Below are 24,910 nucleotides of genomic sequence, written 5' to 3'. Positions count from 1 at the left end.
ATTTAAAGGAAACCAAAACCCAAAGAGAAATGTGGATTGAGTGAAAGCAGCATCATTAGTAGAACACATCAATGAAAGTTTGAGGAAAATCGGTCAATCAATGCAAAAGTAATGAATTTTAAAAGTTTTGGTGTTGGAACCACTGGATAAAGAGACTACTTGAGTTTATGACATCATGGGTGGACAACAATATAAAGAAAATATAAAGAAAATTCAACATGCTTTCACTTTTCTCGTGTAATGAACGAGCACTTGACTAACTGCTTTCAGAAAGCAGGGAGAATAATTACTACCCTTAACATATGTCAGTATCAAGTTGATGGAATGTGTAATTTTTATTATTATTATTATATTCTTTATTCGCTTCTTACAAAGCACATATATATACAGTAAAATATTCCTAAAAACATGCAGATACAATGTGTAGACATGGATACAGAAATGAAATATAAAAAAAAAAAAAAAAAATTAAACAGACACACACATAGGTCTAAAAATGCCCTCAGGGAGATCCAACAGACATCCACATATTTTTGCCCATCAACCCTCCCTCACCCGTGCCCACTCTGACTGTTCGGGGAAGTGAGTGGAGCACAGCATCCATCCGTGGTATCCCAGCTAAAAAACTACGCACCCAATCCAGCACAATGTACCTCACTCTCTGACAACTAGTACATGATGTGTACACGCAAGTGTGCACGTGCGCCCGTGCATGCTCTCATAGACATGCACACATTGTTCAATAAGTACGATGTTCTACTATGCACCCGTACAAATGTATACGCACATTCGAATGCATTCACAATTTGGCATTCACTCGCTCCCATACACTCCCGCAAATGGACTACCAGCAATATGACAGTGTGCATGTATATAACTACACCATGTATGTGTACATGCAGCACAACATGTGTATAAAATTCAACAACTGTCCCCGAAGCAGTCATGATGATAAAAAAAAAAAAAAAAATTGCATCTTTTACTCTATGTTCTGTATAATAGTGTAGCCAGTAAAAAAACTGCATTCTCCCTGAAAGTATTTCATTCCAGCTACACTATGCCACATTAATGTAGACACAGATACGAAATCAACTCATTACATTCTTGAGGGTTTAAAAAAGAAAATTCTTTGTAATCCCTCATATGTATCAATTCCCTTATTTGCTCGGCATTCCTCATGGCTTCATCCATCTCACCGCATAATGCCTTCCATCTTTCATTTATCTTTGACTGGTCTAAAAAATACCTACTATTCAAAAATCTCAAATTACCACCTAGTACAGAATATGCTCCAAATCTACTCATTCCTGTTATATAAGAAACAATCTGATTCTTTGTGTTTAAAGATTTTGTTATAAAATTCAAACACCTTCTATGGAACCATAAGTCAGGGCTCATCATTGCTGATAAAAAAGGCAAGAATGCATTATGTGTCTGCCATGGAATTTTCCATACTCTTCGAACAGCAGTTCTCCAGTGTCTATATAACGCATCTAAAGAGGAGTCATATAATGGACATAACTGAGAGCCATAAAAGCTACAACAAAATTTTTGAAACAAAACATTACGTACTTCACACTTGGCATATCTAAAATTACTCAGTAAAATATTACACTGACGGTTAAAATCACCATTAATTTTAGACAAATCAGCATGCAAAATATCATTTGTAATAATATGACCAAGATGACATATACTGTCTACAACTTTCACATACTCTCCGTTAATTGTTATCCTTGGATCTACAACTTCTTTTCCATCACATTTGAATATAATAAGCTGACTTTTGTCACTATTAAACTTCAAATCAAATTGAGAAGCATATTTTTGACAGATAGTAATCATTTCCTTCAGAGCTGACACATTTGGGGATAAAATGATCAAATCATCAGCATATGAGAAAACGCCACTAAACATTTGACCCATGTAACATCCTTCACCAAGTGCCTGCAGCTGATGCAGAAGCCCATCAATATAGAGACAGAACATACATGGAGACAATATACCACCTTGTTTAACTCCATTTGAAACCGTGAAAAAATCAGAATAAACTCCATTCCATCTGAGTCTGATCTTCTGATCTAAGTACATATTTAGCAACAGCTTGCAAAACATTGGACACACCCCTTTGCATAACATAATTTCAAATAATCTGACAAAGTTGACTCTATCAAAAGCTTTGCTGGCATCCAACACAAGACCATAAACATTGCTCTTATCATGGAGAAAATATGAAACTGTTTCTCTAACCATACTTGTGCACATTGTCGTAGATATCCCCTCTTTAAACCCAAACTGTAGATCACTTGTGCATAAATGATCTAGTTCTCTATTCATAATAACTAATTCTAAGATTTTTCCAATTATACTACTCAAAGTTATTGCACGAAAATTACATGAGTTTCCAAGATTTGCCCATCTTCCCTTTGGAATAGGGACCATTGTGTTTCTAAGCATATTTTCAGGTGTATACCCATGTCTAATCATTGCGGTAAACAACAAAGCAACATATCCACTTACAGCATTGTTACCATAAATAAAATGATCTGACATTACTCCAGTAATATCGTCTTTCTTAGACTTATTCAGCTTTTTTATAGCATTGAACACTTCAGTTGCTGATATACCATGATCATCATGAGTACATGAGTCACGCCTGCATTTTTCATTCAGTAGACTATCAATGTTGTTTTTGAGAATAGCCATTTCTCTTTCATCAAAGGAAACACTGTTATACAGATTCTCAAATTTGTGTGCAAACATTTCAGCAATATCCTCTTTTCCCTGCTTTCCATCAACTACATTTGGATATCTTTTCACATTTTTAACACTGTTACATTTTTTTACCTCTTTCCACAAATTTTTTGAATTACCAGATGCAATAGCTGCAGCAATTTTATCACTTTTTATTGATTCAGCCTCTTTCAGTATTCTTTTTAGAGCTTTATGATATTCAGCCCTTGATTTCTTTCTAATCTCAAACAACTGACCCTCTTGTGGACGTCCATTCTCAACCCACATCTTATGCCAAAACAATGCATTTTTAAAAAACGGATCAACATATTCATTCCAGCCAGGTATCACTTTACTCTTGACTTCTGAAATATCTTTATCAAATATTACATTAGCTGCTGTCAAACATGCACTAATTATATTCTCATGAAAATTATCTATATCACAGTAATGATCATTACAATTCGTCCCACTGCAATGAATAGCACATAAGGGGACATCAATCTTCTCTAACAAGCCTCTTAGTATTGATTCATACCTATTGATGTCTTCCTTTTTGGCATATTTCCAGTTACACACAACCTCCTTTTCTCCTAGGGGACCTGGACTAGATTGATTCTCAGCAGCCTCAGAGACGTTCAGATCTAGTAAACATCTCACAGCCACATGATCAGAAAAATTATGTACTGTGTCAATACATTCGTATTCTTGAACAGACTCTGCTAGATTTTCAGTTGTAATGAAATGATCAATCAATGATGTAGCATTAGTCCCTTTACTTCTGTAGGTGTAATCAAACATACAACACTCATCTTGTGTGCAAACTTTAAAATTATCATTGAAAAATGTTAAAAATAATCTAGTTTGATAAGTATCTCTGGAGATATCAGTGTTAAAATCACCACCAATACAGACATAGTCAACATTGGTTCCTTCCAAACAAATCTCAATATCATTTAAAATTTCCTGGTACTGCCGTAAGTTACCATACTGTGACCTATCATCACACGGCATGTATACATTGAATAATAACATTCTCTTCATATCTTCAAAGGTTATAATAACTGCAGCCATTCTCTTACTAATTGAATCCAATCTTACAGGTTCCACTTTCAACTTAGTACTTTGTTTCCAGATTATAGCTGTTCCTCCATGAGGTCTTCCCGACAACAAAATTTCTTCATTCATTGCACTAACCCCATGTTTCCCTACACCATTTTCATCGTCTATTTTATCAAACCAGGGAAACTGTGATTCATACAAACCATGTTCCTGTAATAAAAGAAAATCACCATGCTTAAAAATCTCCTTTAAAAAAGGAAGTTTGGAGTCATTTGCACATTGGCAATTATAGGTGATAAGTGACAGTTTGTGATTCACTTCCATTTTCGATGATGTTCACCCAGGTCTCTCTCTTGCCCTTTCTCTCCATCTCTGTACGCAGATACCATAGGGCCATATACTTTCCTCCATGACTTTGTCCTTTTCATCCACAGAAACTGACAGCTTGTATGACTTGAAAGCTGCCTCCATATTTGACTTACAAACTATTTCAGCTGTGTCAATACCTTTGCTCTTTATGTATCTCAGCATTTGATCATCAGAGGTTGTTTTCGCTACGCGTGAGATGAAAAAATCTCGCTTTGGCAGAGGTGCACCATATATGACATCACCCTTGACGGTTCCATGAATCCTACGCTTCTGACGCTGACTGCTGTTTACCTCTCTGGACTGGTTTCCTGTTGACCGCTGCTTCGAGTGCTGAACTGTGCGCCATGGCCCTGTTGCATTGTCGGTACCTCCATCAGACTTGACGCTGGACACCTTCTCCAGTACAGGCACAGATGACAGTGTGGCCTGCACCTGCGACGAACTGGCAGTCCTTGTGTTCATCTGCACGGCAGGTTTCTTGTTCGTCAATGATACTTGTACATCAGTCCCTTTCACAGAAGCTTGTCTTCCATTTGCATTCTTCTTTGCAAGCTCAGCATACGAGGGAGAATAGTTCTTTACCACCACACTTTCCTTTTCTCCCTTTTGTAAATGCCTGATAGCCTCATCATGTGCTCTTACAGAGGCCCCCATTGTCGTCATTCTCTCCTCCAGCTCAATCAGTCTCTGCAGGGTGGCAAAGGGATCTAATTCCTTGGGATCACACTTAGGAATTACAAACAGATTCTTGGCAACAAAATTAGTCTCTATACCCATCTGGTCAAGCTCAATCATTGCTCCAACAATATCATCAGCTGTCTGCTCACTCTTGTTGGCTTTACGCCTGTTCTTCAGTTTCGTTATTCTCTTTTGGTTCACATCATTCGATAGAATGTCTCTTGCTTTAACGATTTCGTCCGGGCTGAAACCTCTCGCCACACACTCGGCAATCTTTGCCCTGGTTGTGCGTTTCAGATGATTTTGAATGAAACAAAGCAGTTCATTTATAATGACTGGTTCAGAAGTATTCTGGCCTCTATCACTATCAGCATCGACAACATCCACAACATCCTCCTCACCATCTGCTGCCATAGCCATAGCCATGTCATACGAGTATCACAACCGCCAACATAAGTTGAAGTACGTGGGGCCAAGGGGCAAACAGTTCGTCGCACGCTACTTCAAGTCGCTACGCACTCCTATGATGTGCTTACTCTCTCATGACACCTTCCCCGTTGTTTTTGTCTTTCAGTTTATTGAACTCAAACCTTGAGTAGCCAAATTTGTTGGTATGAGCAGATCAATCCTCGTAGAAAATCACGAAAAATGTATTTTCTGTAGATTTTTGACGACCAGAATGAGTAAAGCCTTCCGACGACGACGACGAGGGCGCTATATTTTTTTTATGAAAAATGAATTTTTGTGGAATTCTCTTTATATTTTCTTTATATTGTTGTCCACACATGATGTCATAACCTTTAGTAGTCTCCTCATCCAGTGGTTCCAACACCAAAACTTTAATAAAAGTTAATAACTTTTGCATCGATTGTCCGATTTTTCTCAAACTTTCACTGATGTGTTCTAATAATGTTGCACCTTTCACTCTATCCACATTGCTCTTTGGGTTTTGGTTTCCTTTAAGTAAGAACACATTTAAGTGTATGGACTATTCTCTTTTTTCTGTTTACGGGAAAATGATATTAAACATGATTGCTTGGCAACAGCATGATCAGTGAATTGGTAGAAAAGAATTTGTAAAACAGCTGTCTGGGCATTAAAAACAATAACAGGCGAAAAAGGACCAATCTAATATCTTGCTTTATAGTGATCTGAAGCTCTTTTTCCTCGCCATCAATGTGCTACCCTTGACACCACTCTACATCAACTGGTCAGTCACTGACCGACATATTCCACAGCACAAAGTAAGATGACCCTTACCTATGAACCTTGCCACTTTAATCTTGGACTCCACCATCATTTGATCCTTCTTCCTCACCTGGTGATTGTCAAGAAAACATAAAAAAATAAAACACACAGCCTATATCTTGTACTGAAGATACATTTCAAAGCCTTAATCAAACTACAATTTGTACTACCATCAAAGAACTTTCCAAAACTCACGCAAATTCCTCAAGAACAATGAATCAAATAACTAGACCTCACAAAAGTGATGTAAGAACAGCATCTTTGGGAAATGATATAGGGCAGACCAGTTGAGATATGAGGCAGGACATCAGAACGGGACAAGTATAATCAATACTCACATGCCACCTGAATTCATTCTTGAGTCTCTCCACCAAGTCTTCTGCTATGTCAGGCATACACACATATAGTGTTGCTACCAGCCGGGAATAGAACGGCAGCAGGTCCAGCCTGGAGCACAAGAAAAAAAAAAAAAGAAGAAAAAAGGAAAGAAAGAAAAAAAAGGATGTGTGGTAATTGATGTAAATGCGATGTGTGTCTCTTTCTGAAGTTCTGTGCATGAATCACTACTTAGAAGCAACATTATTTTTAGTGTGTAGGTGTATGTGCATGTATTACTAGTATTAAAGAAAAAATCAGAGAAGTATTAGCTATCAGAATTACTATATGTTGTTAGTATTTCATTTAATCACTCCTGAATATGACTCAATGCACAGTTCTTAGATGTGAGACATATGAAGGGAATATCAATGTACATGCTTTGATCTTGCTAATAAAACAGATAGCAGGCTGCTTTTTAAACTACACTACTGTTTATACTGTTACATCAATATCAAACAAATTCAAACAAAGCAGTATGCAGGAAACTGATAAAAGTTGAGTCAACCGTTAACATCAGTGGCTTTTGCCTTATGATGTCATCATCCTTCAGGTGTTCTCTAATCTTCTAATCTTTTCCATCATACAAAAACAGATGTACCAAACTATGTAATTCCCCTGTGGAAAACTTGAAATGATTGTAGATTTGAAGGCACCATTGAACCCACCTTGTTCTCGGGACGTTGAAGAGAGCTTTGGCCAGCTTCTTCCTGTTGGCCTTTGTGTTCAGATTCAAGCAGAAGTCAACAGCAGCCTGATGGTCAGAATATCAGGATCAGATTAAAAACAAATTTGCTGGGCTAATTTGCTGTGCATGTAAGATATCAATGGAGCACAACTGCATGATAAGGACTTCAAAACCAGAAATTACGTCTCCAACTTGAGACTCCAGGATAAGATGAAGGGAATCTTAGGAGAACAGGAGCCTTTACAGTAGAGCATCAAATGTCCATTTAGTCACATGCAAATGTCAATTGCTAAAGAACAAGTATGTTGTGATTCAGAAAACAGAGATTGAATTTAATTAAGCCTGAATAAATTTTAGGAATATCCTCAACCATAATGGTCATACCAAATACATCATACCACAAAAGTTATGGGAAGGTACTGTTTACGCCTAAGTCATCTCATAGCTGATGGCTACTCATGAAGATGAAGATATAGTATTTTTCTCACATGATTTAATTACAGTAACTCACTTGAAATATGCTATCATTCCACTTTCCTACATCCTTTCAGCAGCTTCAAGAGACTCATGGCTTCCCAAGATCTTCATCGCTGTTCATGAATGAATGAATGGGCTTTAAAAGTCATCACAAGTCTACACATTTACTTCTACCTAACAAGAAGTCCACTGACCTTGTCTATATGGTCTCTGTTGACACACTGTGGGAGGCTGTTGATGTATGCATCCATCAACATCTTGAGGGTGGCATTGCTGATCTGTTCTCCCTCGTCGGCATCTGAAAAAAAAAGATGAAGGAAAATGCTATAGAGAAGCGTGTATAGAATTTTGGATCTTTCTTGCCCCATGTTCACTCTAGGTCCCACACACTGGGGAGAGTCAGGAGAGATTTTAACTTTTTACAACTGACCGTCCGCACTATGATCGACTGTCCCCAAGCTGCGGGGGCAATCAGGGTTTGAGGCAAGCCCTGTCACTTGACAGCAGGGTTCGCGCATGTGCACACTTGATGAATACAGCTGAGCACTATCAATTACGTGCTAAGGTCACTCTCCCATCCAAATTTTGTCCCCGGTCCCGAAAGCTTGTGGAGACACTGGGAGAAGTCCTGGTGAGTGTCCACACTATAGTTTTAGAGGAGAAAGTCCTATGGCATTTGTCTTGTCCATGACACAACTGGGAATCCATGTGCAGTGGATTAAGGTCTGAAATCTTCATAATGAAACCGTCAATTCTAATCCTGCTAAATCCAAACATTTTTGAACAAGGTGTCTTGCTCAATGTCTTGACCTAGGAACAAGAATGGATACTTGGTATGTGCCTGGATGATGATAATAATAATAGCAAAGCCCTTTGGAAAGTCAGTGCTTCGGAGGAAGCATCTACGCTACAAAAGAGTTACAAAATAAAGTGCACAGTCCCTCATTTCACATTGATTTTATCTAAACAACTTGTATATATAGTTTTTTTTTTTTTTAAAGCACTACTCAAATTTTCTGACCTTCATCCCCTTCGGCAGGGTCTATCTCTTCCAGCGCCATCTCTTCCTCCTGTTTCGTCTCGGTGGCTTGCTCCTGCTCCTCCTCCCCTGCTGCATCCTGGTCTCCCTCTTCCACCGTCTCCTCCTCATCAGTCGCTATCTCCAGAGCCTTGATGTCTGGGGGTCAGAGATCAGAGATCAGATACACAGTTGACAAAATGGAATTGGCAATCACCAAACAAACTGGCAAAGTCAGAAAAAGCTCATACAGTATAATGTGGACATTTGTTTTGTTGTTCTTGTTTTGCTGTTGTTGTTTTGTTGTTGTTTTTTTTGGGGGGGGTGGTATTCATTTCTCTAGAAAAAAATTTGATGAAAACTATTTGGATGCCCATAGCTGTCAACAAGACGAGGTATAACAAAATAGGATCTGCTACCTACGTAGTCGGTCTACCTGTATCTTCACATACATAGCTTGCCCCTCAGTGCTAACGGCTTGACAGATTTTCTGTCATATTCAGTTTTGTGTACCATTGAATACAACCAGCTACTTGAGGTTTTGTAATTTCACTGAAATAAACAGGCACGTGCAACATAGACGGTGAAAAACAAATGGGAGTCTATGCCACCTTGAACAGACTTTCAGGCAGAACACTCAGTAACACATAATATCAAAAACTCCTCTCTCCACATGAGGAGAGAAATTCAGCTTTCCCAGGAACTTCTCTGTTTGGTCATTTTCAACTGTTCTTTCCTAACTCACCATCTTCAAGTTTCTCCAATTTCTCATCTTCTTTGTCTCCTGGTCTATTCACTGACCTCTGGTCTGCATCCTTGAACAAGATCTATGAAAGACACATATAAACAATGATTAGATTGCCTTTGAGAGTAATAAAAAATGTAATAATGAAATTCAAAACAATGTAAAAAGATAGCATAATACCTGCTACTGTAAAGGTGGAAATTTCCACGGTGTTGAAATTTTTGCACATTTCACACTTCCAGGAGCTAGTGCAAAAATTACTCACATGAAATATCCACTTTTACAATATCTGTTTGAAACTGCAAGTGCACTTTTCATATGCTTCTCTTCTGATTCCTGAACAGGCAATATTTGCCACTGTTTTATCAGAATTCAGATAAACTGAACACCACTTCAAACAGGACAGTGTTACAGGAAAAATTTCCAAGGCACGCTATTCATACCACTTAAATGGGAGAAAGAGTCAGTTACATGGGTGATATTTCCATCAGATATTCCAACAAAACAGAAACATTGTCTTAAATCTATGTTCCTGAAGGAAGAAAATGCAGTAAATTTTACAGCAGAAGAATTTGCCATGGGTATTAAAATAACCTACCAGCAAATGATAAAATTTTGAGAATGATAGAGTATACAGCAGGAGCTTAGATTTATCGCTGCATGACACCTCGTGCAACCCTTTGGCAAGCTGAATCCAGCCTAGCCCCTTTGAGAAATACATTGTTACGCACATTTGTGTATACTAAACTCTGGTACCATACATAATTTATCAAAATTGCCCACAAACAGCGATGTAAAAACTTATCTTCGACTAATACACAAAGATATGCGGATACATGTGCAATTTGAACTAAAATAAGCTAAAAAGAATTGAATCGTTGGTCATGTCTTGATCATGGTCTAAACCTCTGAATATAGTGAGTCAGCTTTGAGGAATTCCAGGCTTTGATTTCATCCACCATGCTCCTATTACAGGGAGACTTACTGCAGGCACCATGGATCGGAGGTTGATGAGATTCTCGTGGAACGTCCTCGTATCCTCGTCTTCCCAAAGCGAGTTCGCCCAGTCAAACTCACTCAGCTGACCGTCGGACCCCATCATGTCGATGGTCAGGATGTCCAGTTCATCTTTGCTCAGTTCTGGAGAGAGAAAAAAAATGAAATGAAATGAACTCTGCAAAAGTACACTATTCAGGATGGAGATACTGTAAGGGAAGCCTTCATAAAAAGACATGCTTTGCTTGAACACCTTGATAATCCCCTCTGCATGGCTTTCCTAGCTTATGCTGGTGACAAGAATTTGAACTTTCGTCAATAAGAAACCTTGAAAACACAAAACAAAGCGAGAGACTGGTTACCCTGTTCTTCTCGCTGAGGATTTTTTTTTTTTCTGCAATCATTTTTCTAGAAAATTCTAGCACCATTCTTCATTGTAAGATGAAAACTGTTATTTAGAGCTCACTTCAACTTTCATATTGCGCAATCTTCAAAGAGCTGCTAACTTGCGCAATGGTGCAAATTTTTTCTCATATGCACTGGACCTGTATGTGATTGATATGTACACAGTGCAATCAAGGGGTCATTGTGGGCACCATCAACAACACTCACCTTCCACTGGCAAGTCCGGCATGTCTTCATCTATCAGATCCTGTGGAAGAAATAGAAAGAAATGATCACGCTTTAGCAGAGATGAGTCATCTATTCAACTGCTGGAAGGGACATTTGTGTTCTGCTCTGCAGAAACTAAATCACTCCCTTGCATTTATCTCTTTGGACTTGTACGGTTGCTATATCATCAACTATGCAGAATAATGGCATCAACTCCGCAAACTCTGTTTAACTCCACAAACAATGTTAATGGACTTCTGCTCGCAAAGTGGAGCTACATGAAATGGAGTATCTGAGGCATATCTTCATATCTCTGGTTTCCATTTCATTTAACCAACCGTGCTTACTGGACATGGGTGTGCCCCATAGTCAGTCTATGGAGAATCATCTTATCCCACGGGTAACATGTTAAATTATATACCTCATATATAGATTCCTCTCATCTGACTGGTTAAAAGTGGAGTCATGAAAATAGCTGTGCCCCATTCTTGATCAAAATGACGTCATGATTTACTGTGCCCAGGGCATAGAATCAACTGTAAATAGGTTTGGAGACAGTCGCAACGCCGTACACATAGATCACTCATATGTACGCACCAATGATACGACTGCCGCGCTGTCGATCAGCGTTGATTATAAGTGCTGTAAAAGAGACTAGAATCTATATTTTTGGTATATATATTTCGGAATCTATATTTTCGGTATATATAACAAATAATGACAGCTTGATATTCTGGGCACAGCTAAAATATGTAGGCCCTCGGTGATGTGAAAACCATAACTATGCCCGAAGCGAAGCTGAGGGCATAGTTATGGTTTTGACATCACCTTGGGCCCATAATTTTAACTGTGCCTCTCATAGCAGTCATTATTTGTATACTGGAAACCAAACTTGGATCCTATACATCTCATAATATTCTATATGTATTCATATGTATTTGCATTTATATTTTTTATATATTTAAAAGTTGCAGTCAGTGGCTATTCTATTGAATATTGTAAGTGTGCCATCATTTAAATACATTTTTCTCAAACTTGTCTAACTTTGAGGACATACATGTCAAGGACAGAAGTTTATTACCTCTGATAGCAAGCCACGAAATTAAAAAAACTGATCAAAATAGGTAGGGTCCATTATAAATATGCTGCTTGACTTTCAAGCAATGGCAAAAACAAAGCATGAAGATGATTTGTCAAGATGAAAAAATGATAAATGTAGACTGATGACTTACAGCAAAATTTGAGGTATTCATAAGGAGCTTCTGGTATGCTGTCTGCTTCTCTTCAAGTTTCTTTCTCCTTTCTTCACTCAGCTCACCTTTGTTCTGTTTGAAAAGACCATTTCAACATTAGACTGAAACAGAAAGCAATTAAGAATACTCTCAATATAAACAGATTCTTAATCTGGAAAGACAACTACAAACACGGCCAATCCTTTGATTGGCGGTACTAATCAAATAAAACTACATTTTTTTTTAAAAGCAAAAAAAATCTACAGAACTTCCACAGACACTGAACCAAACAATTCTTATCGGGGAAAATGTTAAAGTGCATCACAGAACCTTTTTTTTTTTTTTTAACCAAAATGTCTCTGGTCAACATGATGCTCAGTCTTGGTTCTTTAACCCACCAAGTCCTACAATAGTGCTATAAACTTTTTTTTCCGTGCTGCTACAGCAACAACTCTTGCCTAAACTAAGGACCATCTCAAAATGCGGAACAGCAACAGTGTGAAGTGAGTGGAAGTGAATTGACACAAGTCAAACTCACCTGCAGCGTCCGCCTGTTCTGCCTCTCCATGTTCTGGAGGTCCTTGTGCTGTCGCTGGAGGAACTTGGCCAGAGAGCCATAGTGGTCCTTGAGGAGGTTGCGATAGGCCGTCTGCAGCTGGCTTGAGAATACCTCGGGCGTCACCACGCCCAGCTGGAACTTCTCGGCCAGCAGTCTGCAAGGATATGATGTCAAAGTCAAAGAATGAATCTTTAGAAAGAGGGCAAAGTGATTCCTATAGCAACATCACTGTCAGCGTGATGATGATGACGACGATGATGATAATGATGATGATCATCATCATGATCATCATCATCACCATACCAGTAATAATAGCAATAATGATGAGACGAACAATTAGAAAAAGGGAAAATAAGAAATTAAATGAATGACCAGTTAACTTATTTCACAATGTAAGATAAACTAGCAGAGGTCATACTCAATGACTCTTGGGTATTGCATAATTTTGGTTTGAAGGAATGAAAAAGAGAGAAAAAAATTACTTGTACGTTGAGGAAATAAATGTCCTGAGACTGTAAAAGTAAACTCATGGATGCATGCAAAAAAGTCAAATAAGGGCTAAACAGGGGTATTAGTGCTTGGATGAATGAATTGATAAATAGACAAGCACTTGGTAATTAAGATTCACAACTGTATGTATGAGCCAACATTTGAATAGATACTAGGGGTACAGTGATGAAAGTCAACTAAGACTGAAGCAAATTGCCATCATGGGGTGGGGGGTTGGGGGGGGGGGGCCTGCCAGGCCCCCACCCCCTCCAGATTTTGGCCGCCAACCGCGCGATCACAACGGAATCGGCACACACATTACATGTGACGTAATCTCAAATATTACAAAGTTGATTTTTTTTTTCAGAAAATTATTATTTATGCTAAATTATGCTAATCTATGCATAATGATTCATGAAATCAGACTATTTGCTATAAATCACTAAATGAAACTCAATAAAGGCACATTTTTTGTGTAACTATTCTTTCTCATGTTCTAAGCAAAGGTAAAAGAATAACAATTGTGCAATCAGAAAAGTTTCTTCAGTATTTTATTGTTTTTTGCATTTCTTATGTATTTCTCTGTTTTTGTACTTTTTGTTTTTCATTGTTTTTCGATGAAATTTGTCCGTGACATTGTTCCAAACATGAAAATATGTTATTAATTGATTTTAATCGATATAACCCCAAGATAATCATGCTTGTATGAGATTTGTCTGTAAGCACAGTTTGCATTGAAATCGTACATTAATTCACGTTTTTGAGCAATTTTTGGTCTGACATGCATGTACATATTTATGCGTAACTTCGAAATCATGTGCCTGGGTGTTGCAAATTTGGTGTCAAAAGATGCGGGAGACTCGAAAAAAAAAAAAAAGTCATGAAACAGCGCAGTGATAGCTTTATGCAATGGCGATACATCACACGGAACATTGAGGGGGGGGGGGGGGGGCCTCCTGCCCCCCACCCGGCCTCCTTAGGGTTAAAACATGATCGAAGAATCAAATGAATGATAAAGTAAAATGAAAGATGCTTGAAGTACCTCTGTTTTCTGGGAACAATGCCAGCATAGTCCTCTCCGCAGTGCTTGGTGAAGCTGATGATGATGCTGATGTTGTTGTGGTTCTCCTTGTCAGCCTTCATGATGGAAGAGAGCAGGTTGTTCAACAGCGGCACCCCTTCCTTCTCAGTGAAGATACCACCGACTATGAGCTGCATGTGATTATTAAAGAAATCCACTTCATCGTATGATGTTTTAGAATAAGCCAGTTCACAGTTAGCACTAGTCTGCATTGTGATCACAGTTAGCACTAGTCTGCATTGTGATCTCTGAAACCAACAATCTTAACAAAATATATTAATAGTCCTTTCAAAGAGCAATTGAATACAGCCAAGCAGAAAATGGTAACATTGTAAGTGCTGCATGAAAGTTATTTTGTTATTCTGGTTGAAAAGAATACACATTTACCTGTACATTTCAATATGCATCTGGTTCATTGCATAAAATATCTATAATAGTTTCATGAAAATCTCTCCAGTTTTTAAATACCTCAGTTACATGTCAATCTCAAGAGAAGACGGGCATTGACCTTTATCTGCACATGCTCAGACTGTAACTGTGAAATGGTTTTATGCCAATATGGTCCCAGTTGTTCAATGAAAAGGAACACTACCACACTTCCCTTTGAAGTACGATATCTCTGTTTGTAATAATCACTTTTGACTCACAGTTTCTAATTTGCTATAGTCTCAATAGGCACACAAACATGCACGCACACAAATTCAACACATACGTGCATATATACATACATACACAGCAAAAGATGTGCAAAACTATTTTCGCTTGAAATCAGACTTAACAAATGAGTACTGCCAATGCACTTGATATGAGGAGAATACACTGTACCACTTAAAGATAATAAAAAGTTTTGGTACCTCAAAAGTGTCCCTGAATTTCCTTGTCTTAGTTTGTGTTTCAGGTTAAAGTACCTTTCATATAACTAACACTGTGAGACTTACTCGCCCCAAAGTGCTCTCATGTCTTAGTAATCATTCAATTAACTACGATCAGCAGCCCCATACGCATAGCGACCAGCAGTCCCATACGCATAGCGTAATCGGGCTTCGCATTGCAGCATTCAGGATCATGACAGATTTAGTATCGCAGGGTAAATGTCAACTTAAAATCCCATAAATTCTTCAATTTGAAGACTTACCAATTAACTTGAAGTATTGAAAACAGGCTTCGGGCAACGTTTGGTTCTGCCTATAGTCCCTTTCTGTTCGAATTGATGACTGAATGTGACTCGGTCGACAGGACCTTAGGAGAGCTACATACAGTACACTGAATACTACAGCCAGTGCATGCGAACACATCACATGCACACAAATTTCAAATCCATGAACGGATAAGATGTTTGTGTGCGCATGCGCTGGCCATGGTAGCCAGTGTATGTACCTCTCCCAAGGTCCTCTCGACCGAGTCACATTCAGTCATCAATTCGAACAGAAAGGGACTATTGGCAGAACCAAACGTTGTTCGAAGCCTGTTTTCAATACTTCAACTTAATTGGTAAGTCTTCAAATCGAAGAAATTTTTGGATTTTAAGTTGACATTTACCCGCGATACTAATTCTGTCACGATCCTGAATGCTACAATGCGAAGCCCCATTACGCTATGCGTATGGGGCTGCTGGTCGCAGTTAGCTATGCGTACAATGGGCTGCACGCTGCTGGTCGCAGTCAGTGGTTTCGTACAATATTTATCGACGCTGGACAGCGTCGGCTCTGGTACGAAACCATTATTGCATGATTACTAAGACATGAGAGCACTTTGGGGCGAGTAATTCTCACAGACAACGTACTTTAACCTGAAACACAAACCAAGACAAGGAAATTCAGGGAAGCTTTTGAGGTACCAAAACTTGTTATTATCTTTAATTAATGTTGGCATTGAAAAAAAAAAAAACAATTATGCACCTGGAAAACATTTGCATTTCATATTAAGAAAAAAAAAAAAAATCTCACCTCTGCTAGGAAACGCAGCTCAACCCTGATCTTGCTGTCAAAGATGATCTGTGAACGAACAGGCAAAACAAAGCGAGAGTCTGGTAAACCTTTTCCGCTGAAACAAACTTTAAATGAGGTGATAGACCTTGCAACAACTTCCCATACTCATTCAGACATGTGTACATTGTGATTTAATCATCCCAATATTAGAATCACATACAGTCTATTGTTCATTAACACCCTCATTTCAGCTTTGTTCGATGAAATTGAAATGAAAACAAAACAAGATATATAAAAACTCAATTTTTACGACCACCTTGCATGTTTTGTATGAAAGGGATATGTTCACTGCTTTATAACGTATTTCCTATCTCGTCGATTGGTTGCATGCAGGAAGAGCAGATACAGATATTGATGCTAAAGACGACAATGAATACCATTTCAAGTTTACCGGTTGAACTGAAATCGGTGTTTAAGGACTTTTGATCTCAATACAAGATATTTACCTGCAGAATTTTTAGCTGTCAACATTACAGCCTTCATCAGCGGAATGACCCATCTTCGTCTTGATCATGTGACGGTCAATAAGCAGGTCATAGACTTTGAGAAGTCTGTAGCACCTCCCGTCTTTGTTGAGAGAAGGTTGGTAGGCCCTAATGTAGATTGCTTCCTTAACTCCCCTTTTGAAGTATCAAGGTTCCCCGTCTAGAACCTCTATCTTCATTACCCGCTGATCGATTGTCACGTGATCCAAGACGAAGATGGGTCATTGCGCTGATGAAGCTGTACCGTTGACAGCTGAAAATTCCTGAGGTATCTTGTATTGAGATCAAAAACACCAATTTCAGTTGAATTTCCAATACAGATGAGCTTGTACTCTAATAAAGTTTACCGGTTGTTTGGCATCCTTGTCCTCTTTCTTGACCGGTGGTGGTAGCGCCCTCTGTATGCCCTGCAGGAGCTGCGTGGAGAACTCGCTGTAACGCTGGTGGAACAGGGAGCAGAGGTAGATGGCGCAGCCGATGTCCGCCATCTTCAGCTTGGCCTCGCAGAACGCGATGGCCGCCTCCCCGACGTACTTGGTCAGGTTCAGCCCCTGGAACTCCTTGGCCAGCGAGTCCCTCTGCTGCTCCGTCAGCATTTTCTGCCAAATAGCGGAGGAGATACAGAGCATGGTTTCAGTTGTAAAACACTTAACTCTTTATGTGCCGTGGTGGAAACCCCCTGTGTGCCACGTTATTCCGAGGCACGAAGGTAGTCATGCTTTGAGAAAGAATTCTGTTTTTCTAATTTGTATAACCTCTACAGATTTCTGTTAGGATGGGCATGATGTAGGCAAAGTTAAAGAGGAATGCAAACTTTGTTTCGATATAAATTGTATGACGAATCTATTTTCAATTTCTCTTTCGAATGACCAGTTGCTACATTACTGTAAAGGCATGACTTTTGCACATAAAACCGTGACAGAAACTTAGAATGTACGAGCAAATTTAGTTGGGAACACCGCTTGATAGTCAATCACCACATAGAATGCAAGCCTTATATGAGAGGAACAAAAGCACGAAAAATGCTTTCATTGTGCCGCGGGATTAGCAGTGATTAGCGATTTATCGATCGGTTTTGGCGGCTTTGTTTGTTGAGCAGAATATGCGAAGTTGGCACGCCGTCGACTGAGCCGGACATGCGAACGTGGCACATAAAGAGTTAATAGTCGGCTGAGAATCAGAAGGCCATTATCGCAATGGGGGGGGGGGGTGGGGGCTGGGGTTTGAGTAATTGGTATCACATTGTAGAACTCAATCTTGTCTACATTATGGAGCAATTTCAAATTATTTTCATTTTCAGTAGAATGTTACAAATCCAAACCACAAGGGTGCTATTTTACCAAATATTTAGAACAATGCTTGTAAATTTACCCACTTTTGTTGAAATAACTTTTAATTTCATAAACATACATTTTTTTTTTCTTTATTATTTATGCTCAAATCTTAAAACCTAATAGTGACCTTCTAGTTTTCACTGGACGTAATTGTCTCCTTATTGTCATATCAGCTGACATAAAAACAAAATATAGCACATACTTCTACATATCCTAAACTGAAATCTTAAAATACAATTCCTGACTACGTCAGAGATGACTCTCTTAACTACAGTACAAACTGGAGTAAAATCAGAACAGATCAGAAAGAGCAAATGCCACAATTTACTTGCAGTGAGACCTATTTTTTTGGACCACCTGTCCCCAACACCTGTTTTGATGCCCTTGGGTGATTTTCAAAAACTGGTTTGACTGTTTCACAGAATGTAATTTGATAATAAGGAGACTATAACCCCTACAAGCCATACATCCTTCTGATTGTAAACAATATGAATATAATAAGGCAAATATATTTCAGATTGACAAACTCACTATTGTCTGTACCTCCTCCCACCTCCCCCCAACCACACATAAAACCCACCAGTTTCCTAATGAAGGCAGTGTTCTTCTTGAGACTCGAGTCCAGCTTCACAAAGAAATCCTCATCGGGCCAGTTTGAGGATGCTCCAAGGTTCTTGGTCCTGGTGGCCATTTTGGTTTCCTTCCTCTCCAACGCCTCAGCATGCGTTTCTCGTGCCAATTTCTACATAGCAAAAGCATACAAGGTTAGAACAAGGGATTCAAGGTATTATTTGCTCGTATTTATGCCATCCTCTAATATAAATACATATATACACACACACATTAAAGCAACTACAAGGGAAGTGAATCATACAAACAGAAATTCATAGTCACATGTACAAAGGCATTTTACATAAATTTCTCATGCGCGACCTTGGTCATATGACTTTATCATGTCCTAGAGAAAATTCTCCTTGTTTATTGGACATGTCTTGGACATGCACAAGAACATATTGCCTGTGGTTTCACCTTGAACAGAATCATGAAGAGAATGTTTCTTTTGAGTACAAGAAATATACAACATTTTGTGCATAAATCTCACATTCTATTATGTCTCACTGCAGTCACATGATCACCACAATTCTCTGCAGTTGCTTGAGAATTACTTTTTTTTTTTGGCGGCAGTATATGACAGGCAAATGGTCATAATATTATTGATTATAAATCAAACTTAATTCAAAATTCAATTACACATGTATTTCTTTTTCTGCTTTGTCTTACTGCTTCATATTTAATTATGGATCATATTTTCCTTCAAAGATGGTGCCAGTACATTGTATATCAGACATCTACAAAGCCCAAACTTATAGAAATAAACAGAAAATTGTTATGTAAGATTGAAGTATATGTAGGATAAGTTTCTGAGAACATGATGAAAAGAAAAGCAAACAACTCACCTCTTCTTCCTCCTCTCTTCGCCTGGCAGCTTCTTCCTCCATTCTTTTCTAAGATTTCACAACAGAATCAAATGAGCATTAGAATCACTTTTATATCATGCAACTTATAGTTTCTTTACTTTCGATATAAAAGAAAGAACACACGTCCTGACTTGAAAATAAATCTGACCCCTTACTGCCCAGAATGTATGCCAATTTTCTTCTATTTGTTTCTTTTGTTTGTTTGTTTGGGTTTTTTTTTTTGGGGGGGGGGGCAGGAATGATACTGAGGTTTGATGAAAAAATCAGAAATCAAATTTTCAGGTGATTTCAGGCGATTTTGATACATGGAAAAAGCAAAATGTGTATAGACTTGAGAAAAAAAAATTGAAATCAGATTTAAATCTACAGAATATCATGCAGGGGGAGGGAATGGTAGAAAGCTTGTCATTACCAATGTTCACTGCTTTTGATTGTTCTCTTCTTTGTGTGACTATCCAATCACCCACCTCTTCTCCTATCACATATATCTAGCAGTTTTCATTCCATGAAAACTTAGGATTACAGTGATGCACCATCATTTAACACTGTAAGGCCCATTTTGGCTCTTTCATGTGTGTTGTTGTTGTTGTTGTTTTTTGAGGCCCATTAAGACTGAATACTAATCTCATTTTTTTTTTTCTCATCTCTCTTTTGGCTGACATTGAGACCTGCCTGCCAGAGCTTCATGGCCCACTGGTTGAGAAGCAGGGATAGAACATATCCTGTTTTGACACAAAATCATAGGAATACAGTGAAAAATACAAACCAAAACAATTTCTCTTATTATCTTTAGCATAGAGCATTACTCAAACAGCTTGCAGAAACCCAGAAATATCTACTATACGAATCTGCAAAAGTTGGAATGATGTCAAGGTATTACCACTAACATCATCATCATCGTCATCACTTTCATTGCCATCCACATAATTTCCTTATCTTAAGCTCTTACATCATTACATGCATGTACAATGACTTTGCATTGCTCATATAAATGACAAAATGAACATTACATCAAATAATCTTGCATATACTCCAAGAGAAATTCACCTGTTCCTCCTCCTTCTTTTTCTTCTCTTCTTCAAGTCGTATCCTTTCTTCTTCTTTTTTCTTCTCATTTTCAATCTTCTTAGCTTCCTCCTCCTTTTTCCTTTTCTCCTCCTCTTCCTTCATCCGGTCTTCTCTTGACTTGGACTTATGGTGGTGATCCTCCTCCTTCCTCTTAGATCCTCTCGAATCTGTCTCTCTCCTGAAATGAAAATGATATAGAAAGAGAATGAAACCCACGTTACAGTGCACTCCCATATAACAAACAAAGTTATAACGAAATTATTGTTACAATGAAATCAAATTCAGGTCCCCAAATTATCATCTGTATATTTTTTCACACTACACTGTTCAGTTTTAATGAAATTTCGATACCGGTACAGCAGAAGAAAACCACCATCCACCGGTACTCCTGTTACAATGAACATGGTTATAACAAAATTCTCCTTATAATGATATCAGAATTCAGGTCCTAAAATTATAATCTATATATGTCTATAGTAACAATATACAGTTCGGTTATAATGAAATTTCGATATAACAAAAGATAACCATTGTCCACCGGTCCCAAGGACTTCTTTATAACAGGAGTACACTGTACATCTGAGGATTGAGTGAATGCACAAATAGTTAGAACAAATCAATACGTTTTGGGAAAATCGGTCAATCCTTTCTAAAGTTATGAATGTCTAAATTTTGGTGCTGCCATCGCTGGACAAGTAGACTACAGCAGTTTGTGATGTCACCGCAGGACAACGGCACAAAGAAAATATAAAGAGAATTCAACATATTTTCATGTTTCTTGCAATAATGAGAGAGCACTTGACTTACCTCTTTCAAAATGCAGGGGAATGATATCACCTTTAATATGTGACAGTAACAAGTTGAGGGAATGTGTACTTTTCAACATGAAATTTAATTTTGTGGAACTCTCTTTCTTTAAATCATCCTGCTTTGATGTCATGAGCACTGTCGTAGTCTTCTCATTCAGCAATGGCAGCACCAAAATTTTACAAATTCATAACTTTTAAATGGATTTCAAATTTTCTTCAAACTTTACTGAAATGTGTCCTGCTAATATTGCTGCTTTCACTCAATCCACAACATTTGGGTTCCATTTCCTTTTAACTGTGACACATATTTGATTATATCACTTAGATGTTATATTTGATTGATACTCTTGTATGAGGCATACTGAAAAACATAGATCTGACTTGTGCATGTCACAGATAGCCATTCATGTGCCACATAATGACACATGAGAACCACTTCACATTCATATTAAATAGTGATCGTAAAGTACTAACTAACTTATGCAAAGCATATATATTCTACACCAGTAAAAGTAAACTCTCTTCTGAAATAACTTGAACTTTTCAGCAGGGCACTGAACATTGTTGTTGTGCAAATCTTCACTGGAGCTTTCTCACTGCCTGAATATGGCTGCGTAGATCAAGGATCAGCCTACCTGCGATCTGCCACCTTCTCCCTGTTCTGGTCCCCTCTCTGTTTTTCCCTTCCTTTCTCCCTTTCCCGATCTCTATCCTTGTCCCTGTCCCGAGACCTTTGACCCCCTTGCTCTGGAACGGGGTCTCTGCTTCTGTCTTTCTCCTTCCCATCATTGCCTTTCCTCTGTCCACGCCTGTTTTCCTCCCTCACCGCTCTTCCATCGCTTCCTTTAGCCTCGGGAGCTGCCTTGCCAGTTTTGTTCTTGTCCTCGGCCTTCTTTGCTTCTTCCTCGTTCCGTTTTCCTCCCCTGCTACCAGATCTCTGGGCAGAGTAGGACTTGCCGCCTCTCTCTTTACTCGGAGTGTCAGCATCAGCGGAATGTTTCGTACTCTGCTTGTCAACTTTGACTGGTATTACCTGCACCTTGGCAGGGTCTTTTGCTGCTATTTTGTCAAGTTCAGGGATGGCAGCATGTTCCTCTGAACTGCCATTCCCTGCCTTATTGTCACCCTCTTTTGTTACAGATTTTATGACATCATCACTTCCACTGATTGTATTTCCAGAATTGTCATCTTTGCATTCAAGTGAATGAGATGCTGTCGCCTTTTCACCTTGTTCCACTTCTGCAGAACTAGCATCAATGCTGCTCACTTCAGCATCCTCATTAATGCCAGCCACTTGCCCATCACTGATTTTTTCATCTGTGTGCACCAAATCATTCTCCACACTCTTAGGATTATAATTTTCAGGCTGGTCCGCTGGCTCTGCTGGGTTCTCGGTCTCAGTCTCTGCCCCTGCTGATATACGAGTTTCTCCTTCGGTCAAATTTGGCTCAATATCGACGGATGCCATTCCTTTATCTCCCACATGTTCAGATTCAGTCAGAGATTCCTTGTTCTCGCCAGATACTCCATCCTCTGAGACTCCTCTATCCTCTTGTCCTGGGGTCTCCTGCATACCATCTGTCTGAAGACTTTGGGACGGGGACTTGCACGGATCGGCTGGATTGTTGGTTGATGTCGTCTCGTCTGTCTCCGCTGATCCATTGTTGTTTCCCCCTTGATCCGTGTCCATGCCTTTCCTTTTCTACAAAGAGTTCAAAACAAACTAATGAGCATGAGCTGCAATCAAAAGCCATTTCTGATCACCACATACCAGATAGTGGCACTTTCTTAGTCAGTGCCTGGATGGAGAAGACTAACTTTGAAGGTTTGCCGTCTCTTTTGAAGGATACAGTTCAATGCAATCCATGCAGGCAAATGAAATCTCACCAATAGTGCCAATGAACAGAGAAAAATAAGACTTACTCTGGAGATTATGCCTAGAGAAAGAAAGAAAAAAATCTCCAAGATTTGATGTGCGACATCCAGCTTTGAAAAATTTAACTTATAATTTTATGTCCACAGTCTGAGCTGAGTAATAAAATACTGAAATTTTAAGCGCTGATTAAAGTTTCTGTTATGTCCTTTTATTTTTCCCTTCTTTTGTAACATTCAGGTATATTTCAGCTAAATTACACAATATAGAATGTGGTCTACCAGATCTAAACCTATCTTGTTAAATTTTTCTACATGTCTGTCGTCTCGACTGAAAATTAATTTAGACAAGACCATGAAGACTGATACTTAACTTGCTTAACTTAATAAATTAAATAGAGGCAAATTTTTCACGAGTTGCAAATTCAATTCAGAATAACAAACAGAGTTAGGTAGGATAAACAGAGCAAATGGAAGATGAACTTTGACGACCTATCTGCGACTGAGTTACTGTTACCCTAGGACGTAGCTTCAGTTGAGAGACTATCAATAGTAAATCATAAATTACTCATCACATCTTATCAGGTCATGTCATGTCATTCGAAACATTCGAAACTAAAACGTTACAGCAAAAACGATAGGTGGGACTATTCGAATACTGTCGGACGTATGAAACTGGCATTCGTGGCTGCACAAAAATTACAATTGCGTGGAATTTGAGGATCTGCTTTGGCATTACGAGGACAATGACACTTCTTTCAGCACAGAAAATACAATCCAGGCGCAATTAAACTCACGAATTCAAGCAATCCAGCAAAAGAAGCCTATTTCAGTCGTGTCAACAGGGCAGACAATCACGGGTATCGGCTGGGCCTGGATTCTGCGGGTCAACAGAGGTTACACGATCTTGATCCGACGATTCGCGATCGCGATACGAGTCGAGTGCAAGTGCTCGTCGAGCAAACACGATATGAATAGGAAATGCATTTAATTCATCAGTGTTTGCCCATTTCGCTTGGAAGGTGTACCAATAAATGGAAACAACAACATCATCATCAACAACAACAACAACAACAACAACAACAACAACAACAACAACAACAACAACATCAACATCAACATAATTATGCTGTCATTGTTGTTGTGATACCAAAACTAAAATGTTGCCAGAACAGTTCATTGTATACATACTTACACTGGACATTTAGGAATAGTTTACTAGTATTTGATATCATGTTCTTGATTCCTTTTTGTATTTTCCTTTTCTTTCCTGCTATCGAAATTGTGTCTTTTCGATCATAAAAACAAACACTGAGACAAGCAAACAAACTCTTACACGTTTATGATTGGCTTCTCTTGTTGTTTTTCTCGGTTAATGTATTTCTAATTTCTTATTTCTAATTTTTTTTGTTGGTTTTTTTCTTTTCTTTTCTTGCAACAAAAGGGAGTAACATGAACAGATTCAAGTGTTATCTCCATGTTTCTCCGAAAACCCAAAGATTTGCTGCAACACG

At 38.6% G+C, this 24,910-nt stretch overlaps 1 protein-coding gene across 1 annotated transcript in view; it reads right to left on the bottom strand.

The window, feature by feature from the left end:
* LOC140246269 (regulator of nonsense transcripts 2-like) overlaps nucleotides 1–24,276 on the bottom strand; it is a 47,960-nt gene extending 23,684 nt beyond the window's left edge. Inside the window, exons 1-18 of the mRNA XM_072325730.1 lie at nucleotides 24,194–24,276; nucleotides 22,160–23,226; nucleotides 20,695–20,893; nucleotides 19,627–19,674; nucleotides 18,750–18,911; nucleotides 17,183–17,434; nucleotides 16,309–16,356; nucleotides 14,324–14,493; nucleotides 12,772–12,946; nucleotides 12,234–12,326; nucleotides 11,002–11,041; nucleotides 10,379–10,533; nucleotides 9,394–9,475; nucleotides 8,652–8,807; nucleotides 7,825–7,928; nucleotides 7,134–7,219; nucleotides 6,429–6,537; nucleotides 6,103–6,160 (exon numbers count right to left, since the gene is read on the bottom strand). Coding sequence (XP_072181831.1) covers nucleotides 6,103–6,160; nucleotides 6,429–6,537; nucleotides 7,134–7,219; nucleotides 7,825–7,928; nucleotides 8,652–8,807; nucleotides 9,394–9,475; nucleotides 10,379–10,533; nucleotides 11,002–11,041; nucleotides 12,234–12,326; nucleotides 12,772–12,946; nucleotides 14,324–14,493; nucleotides 16,309–16,356; nucleotides 17,183–17,434; nucleotides 18,750–18,911; nucleotides 19,627–19,674; nucleotides 20,695–20,893; nucleotides 22,160–23,214 — 2,992 coding nt within the window. The 5' untranslated portion in view covers nucleotides 23,215–23,226; nucleotides 24,194–24,276. The remainder of the gene's footprint in view (nucleotides 1–6,102; nucleotides 6,161–6,428; nucleotides 6,538–7,133; nucleotides 7,220–7,824; nucleotides 7,929–8,651; nucleotides 8,808–9,393; nucleotides 9,476–10,378; nucleotides 10,534–11,001; nucleotides 11,042–12,233; nucleotides 12,327–12,771; nucleotides 12,947–14,323; nucleotides 14,494–16,308; nucleotides 16,357–17,182; nucleotides 17,435–18,749; nucleotides 18,912–19,626; nucleotides 19,675–20,694; nucleotides 20,894–22,159; nucleotides 23,227–24,193) is intronic.
* Nucleotides 24,277–24,910: the final 634 nt, after the last annotated feature.

This window comes from Diadema setosum, chromosome 2 (genome assembly GCF_964275005.1).
Source record: "Diadema setosum chromosome 2, eeDiaSeto1, whole genome shotgun sequence".
Lineage (NCBI taxonomy): Eukaryota > Metazoa > Echinodermata > Echinoidea > Diadematoida > Diadematidae > Diadema > Diadema setosum.
The sequence above is the reverse complement of the archived record's forward strand: the minus strand, read 5'-3'. Positions and strand labels throughout refer to the sequence as shown.